Source organism: Moschus berezovskii, chromosome 2 (genome assembly GCF_049115385.1).
Source record: "Moschus berezovskii isolate FMDL1 chromosome 2, NW_MosBer_1.0, whole genome shotgun sequence".
In the NCBI taxonomy this organism is placed as follows: Eukaryota; Metazoa; Chordata; class Mammalia; order Artiodactyla; family Moschidae; genus Moschus; species Moschus berezovskii.
The window spans coordinates 132,530,021-132,547,808 of record NC_142461.1 but is presented as its reverse complement, the minus strand read 5'-3'; the positions used below and the strand labels follow the sequence as shown (position 1 = coordinate 132,547,808).

General features: G+C 37.8%; 1 protein-coding gene across 1 annotated transcript in view; it reads right to left on the bottom strand.

Moving 5' to 3' along the window:
• Window positions 1–17,788, bottom strand: part of COL3A1 (collagen type III alpha 1 chain) — a 40,442-nt gene that overhangs the window by 4,062 nt on the left and 18,592 nt on the right. The window contains exons 12-47 of the mRNA XM_055397558.2: window positions 17,622–17,666; window positions 17,429–17,482; window positions 16,959–17,003; window positions 16,322–16,375; window positions 15,816–15,914; window positions 15,066–15,110; window positions 14,820–14,918; window positions 14,569–14,622; window positions 14,347–14,454; window positions 14,104–14,157; window positions 13,425–13,523; window positions 13,051–13,104; window positions 12,796–12,894; window positions 12,412–12,465; window positions 12,051–12,104; window positions 11,698–11,751; window positions 11,181–11,234; window positions 10,806–10,850; window positions 10,175–10,273; window positions 9,977–10,084; window positions 9,713–9,766; window positions 8,187–8,240; window positions 8,053–8,106; window positions 7,281–7,334; window positions 6,214–6,321; window positions 5,668–5,721; window positions 5,335–5,388; window positions 4,976–5,137; window positions 4,753–4,860; window positions 3,678–3,785; window positions 2,545–2,598; window positions 2,318–2,425; window positions 1,768–1,821; window positions 1,274–1,381; window positions 926–979; window positions 723–830 (exon numbers count right to left, since the gene is read on the bottom strand). Of these exons, the coding sequence (XP_055253533.2) occupies window positions 723–830; window positions 926–979; window positions 1,274–1,381; window positions 1,768–1,821; window positions 2,318–2,425; window positions 2,545–2,598; window positions 3,678–3,785; window positions 4,753–4,860; window positions 4,976–5,137; window positions 5,335–5,388; window positions 5,668–5,721; window positions 6,214–6,321; window positions 7,281–7,334; window positions 8,053–8,106; window positions 8,187–8,240; window positions 9,713–9,766; window positions 9,977–10,084; window positions 10,175–10,273; window positions 10,806–10,850; window positions 11,181–11,234; window positions 11,698–11,751; window positions 12,051–12,104; window positions 12,412–12,465; window positions 12,796–12,894; window positions 13,051–13,104; window positions 13,425–13,523; window positions 14,104–14,157; window positions 14,347–14,454; window positions 14,569–14,622; window positions 14,820–14,918; window positions 15,066–15,110; window positions 15,816–15,914; window positions 16,322–16,375; window positions 16,959–17,003; window positions 17,429–17,482; window positions 17,622–17,666 (2,673 nt within the window). The remainder of the gene's footprint in view (window positions 1–722; window positions 831–925; window positions 980–1,273; window positions 1,382–1,767; window positions 1,822–2,317; window positions 2,426–2,544; window positions 2,599–3,677; window positions 3,786–4,752; window positions 4,861–4,975; window positions 5,138–5,334; window positions 5,389–5,667; window positions 5,722–6,213; window positions 6,322–7,280; window positions 7,335–8,052; window positions 8,107–8,186; window positions 8,241–9,712; window positions 9,767–9,976; window positions 10,085–10,174; window positions 10,274–10,805; window positions 10,851–11,180; window positions 11,235–11,697; window positions 11,752–12,050; window positions 12,105–12,411; window positions 12,466–12,795; window positions 12,895–13,050; window positions 13,105–13,424; window positions 13,524–14,103; window positions 14,158–14,346; window positions 14,455–14,568; window positions 14,623–14,819; window positions 14,919–15,065; window positions 15,111–15,815; window positions 15,915–16,321; window positions 16,376–16,958; window positions 17,004–17,428; window positions 17,483–17,621; window positions 17,667–17,788) is intronic.

The following is a 17,788-nucleotide window of genomic DNA, read 5'->3' as shown; positions in this document are numbered from 1 at the left end:
TGTTTTTTGATAGAATATTAATCAGTTTATAACTATAACCCATTATTATGAAGTTTATTGTGTTCTACTGTATAGGAAGAAGTAGTGTTAGATCACAAATTTTACTCTATCGTGTTTTCTTCTAAGATGTAAGCAATCTAATGCTGACACCTCAGAGGAGTTATGATCAGGAAACCTAGATTCTGACCCCAGATTTATCATTAACCTTGTAGTTTGGGGTTACCCACTTAACTTTGTGTTTAATTGTGTAACATGCGGGGATTATAGTTTTTCTTCCATTTACCTCAAAGGTGTGGGATAGGAATGTATTAGAAAATGACAGTGTAAGCAGCAAAACAGGAATAATCATTGAAGCTGTTTGAGCAGTGGAATGTATCAGTACTTTAAACCTGTCATTATGATGATCATAGTTGTGAGCTCTCTAATATGAGATCAGCACTGGCAGAGTTCTTTTTATTAACTGAGTTATGTTTTTATTCTGATATAACTGTTATCTGATCAAACTGTAAGGAAGGTTTTCTTTTTTCTCCCTGTTGGCAGTATGATGGGGAAAGTTGTCATGTGGTGGAGAATGTCCTAAAGTCATTGTTCAGTTCCTAAATTAAGTTCGGTAATTGTATTGTGTTTAACGCTCTATCTCAGATTTAAAATACTGCAAAGTGTTTCTGAAAATGTGCAGATTATAGCAAATTAAATACACATGTTTATAAGTGATGTCTTACCTCAGATCCTCTTTCACCTCTGTTACCTCGAGGTCCTGGTGGTCCAATGGGACCAGGGTGTCCACTTGTTCCATCCTTGCCAGGGGGCCCACTGGGTCCAACAGGTCCCTAATAAATGATCATGATATCACAATGCTATAATACTCCCTGCAGTGCAAAAATTTTAAAACATGGAACTTCCAATCTCTCTCTCTTGTACATACTCTGGGGCCTGCAGGGCCTGGACTGCCGACTGCACCTTGGTGACCAGCGGGACCCTGAAAGGAAAGGAAAGTGAACTCGAGTAATGCCTTTAAAAAGCTCGGGAAACTGTATTTTCAAGGTCAGATCAAGAAATTTGAGGCTCAAGATGAAATATGAGTTCTTTTTCTTTATTCTCCCCACTGTCTCATGCCAACTACTTTTTCAAATTAGCCCTTAAATTGATTTCTTATCTCTTGTAGCATAGGCTTTCAGAGATGAACATTTTTCTATTATTGATCTCTAAGGTTTGCCTATCTCATCAGCAAAAATGCATTGAGAGGACTTTCTAACAAAGTGGATGCACTTACTGGAGATCCGGGGGGCCCCGGGTTACCAGGGAATCCGCGATGTCCTTTGATGCCGTTAGCACCACGTTCACCGGTTTCACCTTTGTCACCACGTGGGCCTTGGGGACCCTTTACAAACACATCTCAAATTAGGATCATACACACACACACACTGGAAAAACAAATTAGAACTCATAACAATTAAGTCCATTTTATAATATTCTACAAGCTAGAAGTCCCATTGACAGACATGGCATACTATACAAACTACTGTGGTTGTTTGGATTTTGGACTGAGAATTGTATAGAGCCCCAATAATTGCCATGTATAACCATGGCCCCAAGGACATTTTAGATCCTAAATTGCTTTCTGTTTCATCAAAGGAAAGTTTAAATGTGGTTCCATAGTTGTGTATTTATTCATTCCTTTTTCCTGAACATGCTGGAAAATAGACTGTTTCCTACACCATAGAATTAGTTAAAATAGACAACAAACAAGCAAACAAAAAAACTTACTGGAGCACCTCTTGATCCGGCAGGACCTGGGGCTCCAGAGGGACCAGCAGGGCCCTAAAATAAAAATAAACAAACGGACAAACACAGGAGGAGATATTTACTTTTTGATATAGATTTGTTTTATTTAAATGCTAATCTTTTCATTGTGAGAGAATAATGGTATGCTTGCTAATATTACTGAAACTTAGTATTCCTTCTTCCTTACAAATCCTTGACCTGTTTATAGCTTTACCTCAGGGTCTAAACAGGAAAACTGAGAACATCCTGTTAGTTCAACTACATGTTGACCAAGCGGATATACCCTTGGTATGATTAATACCGTTTTGAATTTAAAAAATGAATTCTTCATTGACTACTGCCAGATATATATTCTTCATTGACTACTTCTCATATACCTTTGTCACCACAGTTGTCTAAAGAATGACTAGCATATAAAACTGTAAAACAAATGAGAGTAGGTCTTTCGGTTGGCAGATATGACATTCTATCTACTGAGTTCTTTATTGTGGAAAATGGATAAGTAAGGAAAATGGTGTTCATTAGAACTCACAGTTTCTCCTCTGTCACCGTTCTTTCCAGCTGGACCGACAGGACCAGGAGGGCCTGGGTGCCCAGGAGCTCCAGGGGCACCAGGAGAGCCGTTTTCACCACGGTCACCCTGTGGACAAGTTCACAGTTCCAAAATCGATCTGATCAGCAGTTATTGCTTTAATTACATCTATTAAAAGGTATAATTAAAACCTAAAAAAAAATTTACTGTACTTATGTTTGTTATACCTTGGTACCTGGAGCTCCATCTCGGCCTGGCAGACCATCTGATCCAGGGTTTCCCTGATTAAAGAAAAAAAATAAGAAAAGAAATCAACATTTTTGGAACTATTTAAATACCACTGAAGCCATGCATTCTCAATGGGTAAAATATCATTCATAAAGAGAATAAAAATTGGTTCCTGGGATTGAAAAATCTTAGATGTGACAATGGGTTTGGCCCTGCAAGGGTTGCCAATGCCTACATGGAGATGCAGTACACCCGTTGTACTATAGTCTCACAGGGTGAGAGAGAGAAGTGACTAGGAAACTAAAAAGGGTTCTTAGGAGAGAGGTAAGACATAAAAGCTCGACACACAGTAATTTAAGCGGATAATGAAAATCTACAATTTAAGAAAGGACTAGTCGCAGATAATATGCAGAATATTTTCACCTAGGAGCAATGCTGTAAACTGGGGCTCTCCCCATCCCCAACTCTTTTGTTTATTTAGCTAAAAAGCATATCCTTCTCCATTAATGATCATTCACTGTGTAAATATTAATGAACATGAACAGTTAAGGCTGTGTTGTAATAAATTGTAATAGAAAGAATATTTATTACTAGAGAAAGAAGGTGAACTTTGACATGTGGCAATATTCACTTTTAAACCCAAGTAAATACTTTGGCCACCTCATGTGAAGAGTTGACTCACTGGAAAAGACTCTGATGCTGGGAGGGATTGGGGGCGGGAGGAGAAGGGGACTACAGAGAATGAGATGGCTGGATGGCATCACCGACTTGATGGACATGAGTTTGAGTGAACTCCGGGAGTTGGTGATGGACAGGGAGGCCTGGCGTGCTGTGATTCATGGGGTTGCAGAGAGTCGGACACGACTAAGCGACGGAACTGAACTGAACTGAAGGCCAATTTGACCCTTGCTTAAATAAGTTACTGAAGGCAGGAGAAGGCGATGACAGAGGATGAGATGATTGAATCACATTACTGACTCAATGGACATGAATTTGAGAAAACTCCAGGAGATGGTGAAGGACAGGGAAGCCTGGCGTGCTGCAGTCCATGGGGTCTCAGAGTCAAACATGACTTAGTGACTGAACAAAAACAACGTGCATCACTGGATCTTTTCTGAGAACTAGTACTTACATCTCTTCCAGGTTCACCAGCTGCACCAGCCAGGCCAGGAAGACCCTGGGGGCCAGGAGGACCACGCTCTCCATTCTGACCACTAGGTCCTGGTTTACCATTTTCACCCTGTGCACAAAGAAATAAAAGAAATTCATATTTCTTTCCAGGAAATCAATTACTATGATACTTTTAGATGTCTTTATTTCCCAGGTACGAACTTGTATTATTCAATTCTTATTGTTTTTGTTCCTAAAACTATCCCTGCCAGAGGAAAAATGCTTTGGGGAACAAACTCCTTGTATTTTCTAACTTGTCCAATGCCTGAGTAATTACATTGATTATCATATTAGAATACATCCTAATATGAGGTGCCTAAGTAGACATGGCTATTGTAAGAAAAAAATAATGATTAATCATCATGAAGCCACAGGTTTATGGTGCCCATTAGAATTAGGTTATATCGAATGTTTGGTTCTATTTAAAGAATATACATTTATTGGATATGTTCACATAAATCAAATAGACTTAAATGTTATAGTGTAATTTCACTACAATATTATATGACTTTCAGTTTAAAAGGGTGCTTAAAGTGTCAAAATGTGAGCCCTAATAAAATATAATTTTACTACCCTATTTGCTAAATGGATATTTAAGATGCTAAGCGCTAGGATGTTACAGAAGTATCAGTGAAAGAAAGTCAGGATAATAAAATGAATTGAGTTGATGGATAATTGGTATCAATTACAGGAATCACAGGTCTACAAGCTGAGATTATTTTCCCCTTCCAGACTGACAGTCAGCAAATGGAAGAATGCTGACAAGCTTCCTAACAGAGGTATTTGAGATGACAAGATATTTCCTGTGATATCAATCTATTTGTGTTGGTGTTCACAGTTGGTCTATGATGTGCATTGTTTTTGGATTCCAGAGCCTTTTAATAATATGCATGCTTCCTGAAACTGAAAATATCTAGAATTTACATCTAATTACAGGAAAACTTGTTCATTACATACTTGCTACGGTCATGTGATGTCTACAGACTATCAGACTTCATAAAGAAAGCATTGGTCCAGTGAAAGATAGCTACACTCACCTTGATGCCCTGTGGGCCGGGGCTCCCCCTAGCACCTGGCATGCCTGGTGGGCCTGCAAGACCTCGTGCTCCAGTAAGTCCTGCAATTCCGAGTGGGCCTGGAGCTCCCTGTTGTAATGGATAATGAAATCTTGGTTACTCTTTATGTGACTATGCTTTCCTCTATTGATTTGTGATTGAAAATAAAACTGTTATTAATCAATAGAGCAAAGAAAGCACTCACCGGAGGGCCCTGGGGGCCAGGTGCTCCCCTCTCACCTGGTTGACCAGCATCACCCTTTGGTCCAGAGATCCCGGGGCTGCCAGGAGCACCATTACTACCAGCTGGACCTGGGGGACCATCTTTGCCTGGAGCACCGCTGGAGCCTGGGGGGCCTGGGTTACCCTACAAAGAAATGTTTGATATTTCAATATTTTATAATAAAATAGTACATTTTTTCTTCCCTCTTTCACCTGGATTCAAATAATTTTATATGGGATTTAATAGAAAGAGAAGTTGCAGTGGATAAGTTTCTCACCCTAAGCATATACGAGTACTTTTTATGGAATATATGGCTTAAAATTATTTTTAAAAGTGCTTACATTATTGCCAGGAGGACCAGGAGGACCACGGCCACCAGGGAAGCCAGCAGCACCCTGCGAAATGATACATATACTTTTGAATGTCAAAAGTCAAGGAGAACAAATAATTAACTACTAAAACACATATGAAATGTAAGAAATGTGGTAGGAACTGCATTCTATTCTGAGATTTATGTTTTGTTTTTTCCTCCTGGAATGTACATATAACTCACACATGAATAAGTGATCATAATTTTCTACTCTCTATAGGAAACTAGGGCTTTCAAAGCAGTTTTTATACAGATTGATATTAATTAATGCTTTTCAGTAATAGTTAAGAAGATCATTACTTACAGGACCACCAGGACTTCCACGTTCACCTTTGACACCTGGGGGGCCCGGGGGACCCTGTATGGAATGGAGATGGAAATGGTTGATAGGAATAGTATCAAAATCAAAATCTGGGATTAGCTTTAAGCCTTTGAAAAATCAGTAACTCTACTTATTATGATAATCATCTCACAACACATACATCATTATGTTGTACTTTAAACTTATACAATGCAATGCTATATGTCAGTTTTATACATATAAACTTATACACTTTAAACTTATACAATGCAATGTTATATGTAAATTTTATCTTAATAAAACTGGGGGAAAACACTACAACAGAAATGAGAACCTACATCAAAACACAAAAATAGTAACTCTCTGAGGACATGAAAATAACTTGAAGGAGGTAACTAGATTGTTGGAGCGAAGCCTCAAACTCAGAACTGTATTCCTATGAAAACTGTATTCTTGTCACCGTGACAAGCTCTCTCGGTGTGAAATATTAAATTATCGACAAACCTAAGTACTTTCTTTTAGAAGTCTTAGAGAAAGAGAGATACTTACAGCAGGCCCGGAACCTCCGGGGGGTCCTGCGGCTCCAGGAGGGCCTCCTTCACCTTTCTCACCAGGAGAGCCTCTTTCTCCTTTAGCACCAGGCTCACCGTTCTGGCCCTGCATTCAGAAACAAAAACAGCCTGTGAGCTGGCACCCTTCACGATGCACTGGGCTTATCCTTTTTTTTTTCTTCAGAAAATAGAATTCTTCCTGCAGAGAGATATTTTTAATCTATTTTTAATTTTTAAATTAATTTTTATTGGTGTATAGTTGCTTTACAATGTTGTGTTAGTTTCTGCTGTACAGCAAAGTGAATCAGCCACATGTATACATGTATCTCTTCTCTTTTGGATTTTCTTCCCATTTAGGTAACCAAAGAGCATTGAGTAGATTTCCCTGTGCTATACAGTAAATTCTTATTAGTTATCTTTTTATACATAACCATGGATATATTTAGATGTTGAAATAAAATTGGAAAAGTCTCTGAAGACATGGAAGAAACAAAGTCAATGAAAATGCTTCCATGATAAAGATTTCCCTGGTGGTCCTGTGGTTAAGACTCCATGCTTCCACCTCAGGTGGCATGAGTTTGATCCTTGGTTGGGGAACTAAGGTCCGGCACCCCACATGAAGCCACCAGAAAGTAAAAAGAGTATTGTTAAGAAAGTGGTACGATTTACGTTATTTTTCATAAGGGAGAACTTCTCTCGAAGGATGGTGCATTTCAAAGCAAGCACCAATAAATGCATTTGAGAAAGATGGGGTTTAGAGGAAATTTTATTTAGTACCATTTAAAAATGGAAGAACTTTAATAAAAACTTTCAGAGTGCTTTAAGTCTAGGCGATTGTGTGAGTCTCATTAATCTGGAGTAAAGGCAGGCCAGGTGTTTATGTATCCATCTTTTAAACAGTAAGAATAAAGTTTAAAAAAAATAAGGAGGTGGATAAGTGAACCCTCATAGGGAATGAGTGGCTGAGATAGACTAGGATTCAGACTTGACTTATCCTCCTACTATTTTTTAGTGAGATAGTGATTCTGGGCTATGTGGCATGCATGTTTTAATGATCATACTTACAGGAGCACCAGGGAAGCCAGCAGGTCCTGGTGGGCCCTGTTCGCCTCTCTCACCCTTAAGTGAAAAATATCCTCATTAGTCACAGTGAAATATCTTCCTATTGGGAGCACATGTCATCCTCTACATAATCTTATCTTTTCCTTTAAGCTAAGGAAAGATAATATTAGTGTGCAACGCTCACAGAGCTTAACCTCTAACGACCTCTCCATTTTTCAATAAAATTCGAAGTAGCACCAGAACCATTGATTCCTCTGCCTCTGGCTGTGCTATTATTTGTAAGAAAAATAATTTGAGAATTTTGAAGTATTTTAAAAATTTAATTGTATAACTTCTAAAAATGCAAGGATTTTAAAAAATAAAAATAAGGTTAAAGTGTTGAGAAATCATTCAATTAGTTAATTAAAAACATTTACTAAATATCTCTCCTGAGTCTGCAAGCCCTGAAGGCAGAGAATTTTAGATCTAAGTAGCCTCAGGCAAAGATCCTACGGTTTTAAGAAATACTCTTTTACAAATGCATATTATTACTTATGCAACTTTTATATTTTTTTCCAGAATTACTTAGGAAAGATGGCAAGATTTGAAATGGTATACAGTCTCTTGTGAATCTTAGCTTTAAAAACTTGAACCTTGCCTTGCGTGTCATATGATGCTAACAGGTAGTATCCCACCATTGAGACTAGGGCCATGGACAGAATTGCTAAAGAGGGAAGCACAGGAAGCTGCTGCCTGTGTGGGGCTAAAATGATGTTAAAATGTCTGTAACACTTACAGGGCCACCACGAGGACCAGCTATACCCGGAACTCCAGGGGCACCACTTTCACCCTTAAAAAAGAAAAAAATAATTGTCCTCAACCAAACAACAACAAAAGACATTTTCTGTTCTAAGCAGTGCTAAGTGTTACCTTATCTCCAGGTTGACCAGCTGGGCCAGGAGGACCAATGGGACCAGTGGGACCCTTAAGAAATAGAAATATACTTTAATATTGAAGATGAACAGCATCATTTTCCTTATTAATCAAAAAGCATATACATGGATATTGTTCATCTAATAAGCTAGATAATGTGGTTTCCTTGATGGCTTGAATTAGATACTCTTTACTCAATGTGCAAATACTGCACAGTTTACTAAATACAAGATTCTATGGATTGTATAATTCAGTGGCAATTTATTGATTCAGTTTTCTTTCTATTGCAGAAGATAAATAAGACATGATGTAAGATCTTACAGTCATATCTTTTAAAATTAAAGTGTACTGCTTTATTTAACTGTTTAATAATTCAAAATATTTAATTTAACCACTCAAAGTATTGTTGCACATATCAAAATTTTCACATCAAAATTTTCAAATAATAAGGTTTATTTATATTAAATAAATAAAATATTAGATTTTAAAATATTGGATGATGGTTTACCCATCTAGTCTGTTAAAAGTGAAGAACTTGTTTAAGGCAGCGTCAGTAAAGACAATGTCTATCTAATGGCTTAATTATCATGTTTATTTGCTGCAGTCATATCTAGCTGTTCTCTAATGTGAACAGAATTGATTGTAATGTGTTTTTTTAACTTTTATTTTGAAATAGTTTTATGGATTCATGGAAGGTTGCAAAGAAATATACAGGAAAATTCTGTGCATCTTTCTCCCAGCCTCTCTCAGGATTGCATCTTACAGAACTATGGTATAGTATCAAAACCAAGAAACATACATTTGTACAATCCATAGAGTTTTTAAGATTGCACCAGTTAGTTACACATGCACTTATTTTTGTGTGTATGTGTGTATGTAATTTTTAATACAATTTTATTTTGCATAACCTTACATGACCACCATCACAATCAAGATATTCCAATATCCAATTACTATAAAAGACCCCCTTATGTCATTTCTTTATAGTTATATCCATCTCCCTCTCCCCAATTCCTAACTTCTGGCAACCATAAAGCTTTTCCATATCTCAAATGTGTCATGAATGGAATCATGGATTCCTTTCGAGATTGGCTTTTAACACTCAGCATGATATCCTTGGTGTCTGTATACCTTGTTGCATGTATCAACGGTTCATTCCTTTTTATTGCTAAGTAGTATTCCATGGTATGAATACACCATGGAATTTCAATGCTTTTTTTAAATGAAAAAATTCCTCCATGAGCAGTATTGATTATCTTGGATTTTAGTGAATTACTATGACTTTAGCTTGTAATATTTACCATACTTTTGAGATTTTTCCATTCTCAGGTCATTGTTGAACTGTTAGTGACAGAAATCAGGAATTTTAACAATCATGTCATTTAGTTCTTTTTAATGCCCTGAAGGTGGCAAAGTGTGATCTAACTTATCATGAGGAGTTTTTGGAGAAAATAAGTTGAGGTGAAGAGCTGGTCCATACTACATAAAGATAAATTTTGCTTCTGCCCAATTTGAGTACTCACCCTTGGACCATCTTTCCCTGGAGCACCATCGGCACCTGAAGTGCCAGGCTCACCCTGTCAAAGAGAAAACAATGGCATCAGATTAGAGGTGTCGCCAATGAAACCATGACAGAAACAGGAGCAACCCTCAAGATTCACTGCAATGTATCGTAGGGGTTCCGATTAAAAAGTTTCTCTAGAAATGGATTACGTTCCTGTAATGTTGCCTTTCTTTAACCAAAAAAGCCTGTCTTTTTACATAATTAACAGAAAATAGGTTGATACCTTGTCACCCTTTGGACCGGGGCCTCCAGGACCCCCTCGTTCTCCAGGCATTCCTTGCAGACCAGGTGTACCAGCAGAACCGGGTGGCCCAGGGGGACCAGCAGCACCCTGAAGTTAAAGGAGAAATCGTAAGTCACAAGAAAGTTACGAAATGCATTTTGTAAAGTCTAAGTGAATTGAATTGGGTGGGGGAGTTACCTTTCCTCCTTCAGGACCAGGGGGGCCAGCTCCACCTCTAGGTCCAGGGGGCCCTCCTGCTCCAGGAGGTCCGCGTTCACCGGGAGCACCAGAATCACCCTGTAGAAGGAAAATAGCAAATCCCCATTAGGAAACTCAGGCTTAAAACCAAACAAAAACATCCTACATTGTATTATTTTGATACAGACCACAATGCTCTTAACTTTTGAATAATCTGGAATTTTTAGTAATTACAAATTGCATTTGATCAATTGAGTGAGAAATGGAAACTTAAAATGAGTTACTCTAAGCAAAGGAATTTTTATACCTGGCCTGATGAGCTAGCTTTGAGACTATTATTATTATTTTATCACGAGGGGAAAATTTCAAAGTTTTTCTCTCAAAACCATTTTCCTGTAGAGAGGCAATGCACTAGAATGGTTTTCTTTTGAAATTTCAGGTCCATAGGCGACTCTGTTTATTCATGTCAGAAAATTTAATCTTCCAGATGATGCAAATTTAATGTATTGGAAATGTCTCGCATTACCCTAAATGTATTCATCATTTTCAATGTTGTGCTTCCATAAAAGGATGCTTTGGTTTGATATATTAAAAATGCTGAAGAAATGAGAAAGTAAGTTGGAATATTTACCTTGCCTCCTGGAATTCCAGGTGCACCAGCCTCACCCTTTGGACCCTAGGAGAGTGATGACATTGCATGATTAGGCTTCTATCAGAATGTATGTTATATAAACAAATAAGCAAAATATACACTTGACTTGTTCAGTTCAGCCAGTCATGAGCTATATTCTCTTCCTTTAGGTCCTTTTAAGATAAAATTCAAACCTTTCATGGAATAGTTATGATTGAATAATTTTTCTTTGTTTTGTTAATGAACTAACAACATTTGTCATTTCAAAACTAAATGTTAAAACTCAGATACCGTGGCATGAAAATGTGAAAGCTAATCATTTATACATGATTACTGTTTATTCTTTTGGCTCTGAGTTCATGACATTCAACTTACAGGTTCACCAGGTTTTCCGTTTTCTCCTGGAGGACCACTAGTTCCAGGCAAGCCCTATAAAGAATCATATTTGTATTGTATAATCACTTCAAACGTTGATTATAGGAAAGCTTCTCTTCAGTAAGTATGTTTCTGCAGAGTATTCAAAAAATGGTTCTAGCAGTCTTTTTAGGTGTAGAAAATTTGCAGCCCTCAAATCCTGTGACAGAGAGGTGATATTCATATCTTAGAAACCTATGTTCATCTCCCTCTGTTCTTTCTGTTGTTGTATATAAAAATGAATTATGATTAGATGAATTTAGCTATTACATTTAAATTACAATAAAAATAAATATAAGCATACTGAATTATGTGAACTTCAAAGTAGAAGTCAGATGCACACATTTTAAGCTTAAGATTGATTATCTTTCAGTGTCACAAAAAAATTGAAGTGTTGATTAACTTAACAAATATAGCTATCAAAGGAAACTACTAATAAAAATAGGGGCCCAATGACATTTAATTAACAAATTCTTACTTGTAATCCTTGTGGCCCAGGGGGTCCTGTGTCTCCTTTGTCACCAGAAGGACCCTATGTAAAAACATACAACAAGATGCTTCACTATAAAATTTCCTTTCCTATTTAGTCCACATGTTTTTCATCTCATCAGGCCAATTGCTTAATTTAAAAGTTAGTTGCTATGAAGGAAGGCGGAGTCTGGCCTGAGGAAGTGGTGTAAGGAAGGCATACACAGCACAAGCTTCACTCAGTCCTCATAACTGCTTTGGTGAACTATAACCACATAGTGTCAGAGGCTGCAGAATTCCCAGAGTCTTCCCTCAGGCCCACTCCCATCCACTTCTGTTTACAATTCATGCGAGGAAACTTACAGTAGGTCCTGGAGGACCCTGAGGTCCGGTCTCTCCATTCTTTCCAGCAGGACCCTAAAAAAAAGCAGTTATGGAAGCAGAGATAAAGGAAACAGAAGTCATGGGGTCGGAGAGAAATGCCTCTAATACAACAGGTGTCCTCAGCCTCCAGGATCTAATGCCTGATGACCTGAGGTGGAGCTTGTGTAATAATAGTAGAAATACAGTGCACAATAGATTCAATATGTTTGAATCATCCCCAAACCATCCCCTCTCCCTCGGTCTTTGGAAAAAATTGTCTTCCATGAAACTGGTCCCTGGGTCCAAAAAGGTTGGGGAATACTGTCAGAGGGCTGGAAATGAGTGGATAAAAGTTACATACCTGAGGGCCAGGACCTCCAGGGCCACCTCGTTCTCCATTTTTTCCAGGAGCACCCTAAAGAAGTAGCCAGTATTTACTAAATCTCAAAAGGAAATCATTCATTTCGTGTTCTCTCGTGCTTTGATCTGCCCCCTACTCACACATGTATATATCCCCAACTGAAAACTCCTTTCTAGACTAGGCTTCCCTAACTGTCTGCTCTTTGCCCAGAACTCCAGAAAAAAATACGTTAGCTCCCTTCTCACATGGTAGAGGGAGGCTTCTTTCTCATATACTCTTCGGTGCTTTGAAGTGGAAGTCAGTTTGGGGCCATATGCACCCCCATATGGAAAATAAAAGGTGTTCCATCAACTATTTATTGAAGAAATGAAGGAAGGAACTCACATCATTTCCTTTGGGACCAGGGAAGCCCATGACGCCAGGCTGACCTCGTGGACCAGGCGAACCTGGAGGACCGGGTCGACCAGTCTCTCCTTGGCTTCCCTAATAAGAAAAAATTATATTAACAGAAATTTCAAAAATTCTGATACAATATGCAATGTACATACTAAAACTATACAATATACATGAAGGCTATTCCAAATTGTGCATTTAACCATTCTCTGGACTTGTAAAATGAGATGTTGAAAATGTACTTACAGGAGGCCCTGGTTTTCCATCACTGCCTGGTCCTCCGGGGCTACCGGGAATACCCTAAATTGAAGAATTCCATCAGTCAGCTGATTTAAAAATGATAATTAAAAAAAACACTCAAAAATCTATTTATAAAATTTTGAGATTTCCACTGACATATGTAGGCTCATATTTACACACATTTTTCTGTCTTTAAATATCTTACTGAAGCATTCTATTTTATGTTCTTCAATCTATACCAGCTTAAATTTTCGTAAAATAATTTTGTTTCATTTGATCTGACAAAACATAGTGTCTGACTTAAGTTATTTTTGAACGCTCTTCATTTGCTTTTCCTCTTACTAAATGACAGTGTAGATCAAACAAACGTTTCTCTTTACCCTCAATCCTGGACCTCCAGGGAGGCCATCTCGGCCAGGTTCTCCAGCGACTCCTCTGGGCCCTGCGGGGCCTGGGCCACCACGATCCCCAGGAGGACCCTATGTAGTGAAATAAACCAACATGTATGTAAAAGAGCCTTCATTGACCTGCATATTGATGGTACTGGGGTTGCAGCTAGAGAACTTCTTTTGGCCCCTTCAAGAGAGATGGGAATTGCCGACAAAGCACATTATCTATTAGCTTGGGTAATATTATAAGGTAACTTTGATGAACATCATATGCTGAAGGAACTGATATTTAGTGGGCTTAGCAATATATTTTGGTGCATACAAAATCAAATATCTTTGATGTTATGAAATCCAATGTATATTGCACTTCAGAGTTTTCAAAGAACTTTCAGGCACTTTAATTTATTCTTGCAATGATATTGATATAAATAATTCCTAGTTGAAAGATAAGTTAAAGAGTTCTCACAGAGGTTGAGTAACGTTAGTTACAAAGCTTGGAGAATGGCTGAACAGGAGCTGGAATCATTGTTTTACACTGGGCATTATTATTATTTTTAGTTCCAATATATTTCTTTCAGATATTTAGGTTTTAATTAATGGAAAACTGTTTGGAAGAATGTATCTCTATATAGCACAAGCATTTCTGAAAATTGAAACTAATGTTCTATACCTTTTCTCCTGGAAGGCCATTTGCTCCAGCAGGTCCTCGGAATCCAGGCACACCCTGGAAAGAGTGAAAGGTAAATATTTAAGTCCAAAATGTGAAAACTTTTTCATAATTCTCATAGTATGAGATGCTTTAAAATAATCTTTGGGATTGAGTACTACTCAGATTAAGGATAAACACAGTTGCCTCACCATGAAGGTGAAGTTCTATGATTGTTTTCCTTTTCCATGCCCATGGGAGACATACCCTTTCTCCTGCAGCTCCAGGAAGTCCATTTGCACCAGGTTCTCCAGGAGAACCGTCTTTGCCATCTTCACCCTTAGGTCCTGGGATACCTGGAGAACCAGCTTCTCCCTGTGAAATGACAGAAATAATGACTGAACTTCAAATACTTTTTAGTATTTGCTTAGTTCTTAACTATGTTCTATATTTCTAAGAAATAACTGAATCTGCTGAGGTGATACTTACGCGTTCCCCACGTGGTCCTGGCTCTCCTTTGGCTCCATTCTTACCGGGTTCACCCTAAATGGAACATAATTGTGGCTTAATAAACAGAGAGAATAGACTAACAAAATCATCACCAGTCACATCTGATTCAGTGACAAAAACAATGAAATCAACATAAATTCAATGGAATAAGAACAAAGAGCCTGTTATTTTTATTGTGAGAAATAAGCCACACCTTTCAGACAATGAAGGAAAACCAACAAACAACTTACTGCAGCACCTCGTTGCCCGGGAGCACCATTGGTGCCAGGTGGCCCTGGAGGACCACGGGCTCCTAACAGCCCAGGAGCTCCAGGAATGCCAGCAGGCCCCTAGAAACAATCCAAGGACATTAACATGAGACAGACTTGAACTTTCTTTTCTAAATAACCAACTTACATATCTTATCATGCTAAATACAAAGGAAGCCAATAATGCGTGTGTGACTGGGATGAGGGTGAGTTGTGGGGACATCTTACCATTTCACCTTTGCCACCAGGACTACCACTACTCCCAGGAGGCCCCTAGAGGGGGAAAAAAGCATATTCATAATAATGCCAACAGTGCACCTACATTTGAAGTTGCTTATATAAACTGTAAAATAAATTTACTGATGGGTGCTGTGCTTTATTGGAAAATGAAGACCCACTCCAGTATTCTTGCCTAGAGAATCCCACGGACATAGGTGCCTGGTGGCTATAGTCCATGGAGTCACAAAGAGTTGGACATGACTGAAGCGACTTAGCATGCACACATGTTGTGCTTTATAGAGATTAGGTGATTCCTCCAACTACAGGGCAACACATAAAAAGTAGCAAAAAATGATCATTATCTGAATAAATTAAAGATAATATGCACTTGGACTGAATTATTAAATAAGTACATAAAGAGAAGAGGTTTTTTTTTTTTTTGGTCTTGTTTTGTTCTCTGAATTTTTCTGATTGGTGATTCGTTTGGGGTATAGTCTTCAAAGTGTCAGATAGCTATTCATCCTCTACTGCACTCGGTGTCATACAACCACAACATTCACAAATTCTAGAAAAGCACAGACCTCAAAATTAATTTCAGTACAATCAAATCAATATTTATCTTAGTAGAGGCATTGCAGAGCACTAAGCAACATTTTTTTTTCCAAGAAAGTCACTTTAATTGACAGCAACATTAAAACATATGCTTTCAAGAAGTGAAGTGTAGCAACACTTTTCCTCTCAGTAGTTTTTGGTACTTACAGGGGGACCTGGAGCACCAGCATGTCCCTGAGGTCCAGGTTCTCCTCTTTGTCCAGGGGGGCCGCTTGAACCAGGAGATCCTGCAGGTCCAACTTCACCCTAAGAGATAAAACTCTTAGTAGTCAGTCTCCCTTTCCACTTCTAATCTCTTAGCTAGTTTATTATTCAGTCCTGCTTAAATCCATCTCCCAAAGGCTGGAGTAGTATGAAAATTAAAGTGAAGTGTCATTAATTATAAAGGCAGAAAAAAATCATAACTATGTATGTAACTATGTTATCTCTGTTCACAGAAAGACATTGGGATAAAAGAAAAGACATCGGAAGAGATCAGAATACTGAAAGTCAGAGATAACATCCCATTTGGAGTCAAGGACAGGGCTTCAAACATCCATATAAGTCAAAGAAATCCACTTGACTATTAAAGAATCATTTTCAAGAAGCAATCCAAAGATTTTCTGAAGTCGTCAGGATATATTTTACATTCTTCTATGGAAATACATGCCTACCTTAGCACCAGGGGAACCAGGGAATCCTGCAGTTCCAGGGGGACCAGGGGGGCCCTAAAAAATGAAAAAAAAAATTTCAAGATCTCTTAAGTAAAGGAAAACTCATACCGCTGGGAAAAATGAATGGGTACATACACAATACAGAGGAAAACTGTACAGATAAAAACAGTATTATCATCCGAGATGACCATTTTGTGGAGAAACAATATGGCAGAATAAAATGAAAATTTGGATTGCCCCATTCCCCACCATTTATGCCATGAATTCTGTAACTTTGTATAGGTTGCTTAGCCTTGAAATATCATTTGTAAAATAGAGATAGCATTATTATCTATCTTTGCAAAAATCTTTTAATTGTCCCATATCCAATATTAGCCCTTAACTAACATTGTTAAGCACCATACAGATGTTAGCAACTGGCCAAGTACAATAAGGAGTATCAGAATTTTCTTTATGTACTTAGAGTTTTTAGATTAATAGTTTCTAGATTTTGTTTATGGGATTAGTGTCAGTTGGAATCAGATATTTATGAACAATGTTGAGTTTTAGGTTTACAATCCATATTATTCCAATATTCCACAATCCTATAATCTCTCATTACACTAAACACATCAGGGTTTGACAAAAAGTTACTTACCGGTTGTCCATCACTTCCTCGAGCTCCATCATTACCTCGAGACCCCTAAAAAGAGAATTTGGTCTCAAATATCTTCCTCTTTCTGAAAGACTGCTCACAAGTGAAGTGATATTTTAACTAAAAGTCTGACGCAACTGAGTTGACTTTTCTTCTAGTGTATTAAAATCTGCTTAATGATATACTTTTAAAGGCAAATTGTTAAAAATTCTGATATGTACAGCAATGATCTGATATAGAAAAATTGGATTCTGTGTTTTAAGAACTGAATGCAAGTTAATACATTAAAAAATCCTCATGAGATAATAACTATAAAATGCGTATTTGTTTGCTTATAATTATTGATAATTATGGAGATGTCTTTAAGTGCAACTTTATAAAAAACATTTTTCAGATTGTCACAGGCTGAAAACTGACCGAGATGTTTATCTGTGACTTGAATTGCAATTGTGTAATGTCAGAGGAATACTCACTGCGGCTCCAGGAAGTCCTGGCCGTCCTCTCTCACCAGGAGCCCCTCTTGGACCCTAGAGAATGAAATTAGAAATGTGGTCTTACTTTCAACTAGACATGTGTAAGAATGGCTGGGTAAGCAGTGAGGCAAGTTCTGCATTAGATGGATGTTAATAGTAAAGCTGAAAATTGTATGATAAGAAACATAATTACCATGGGTCCAGGAGCTCCATTTTCACCTGGAAGGCCATTTTCCCCCTAGAAACATGTAAAATATGTCACCATTTTGTGTAACAGGAAAAAAATTTATAATTTTTTCAACACAGTATATTATAAAAAACATATGCAACTGAACAAAAAGATACATTAAGCAATATCAA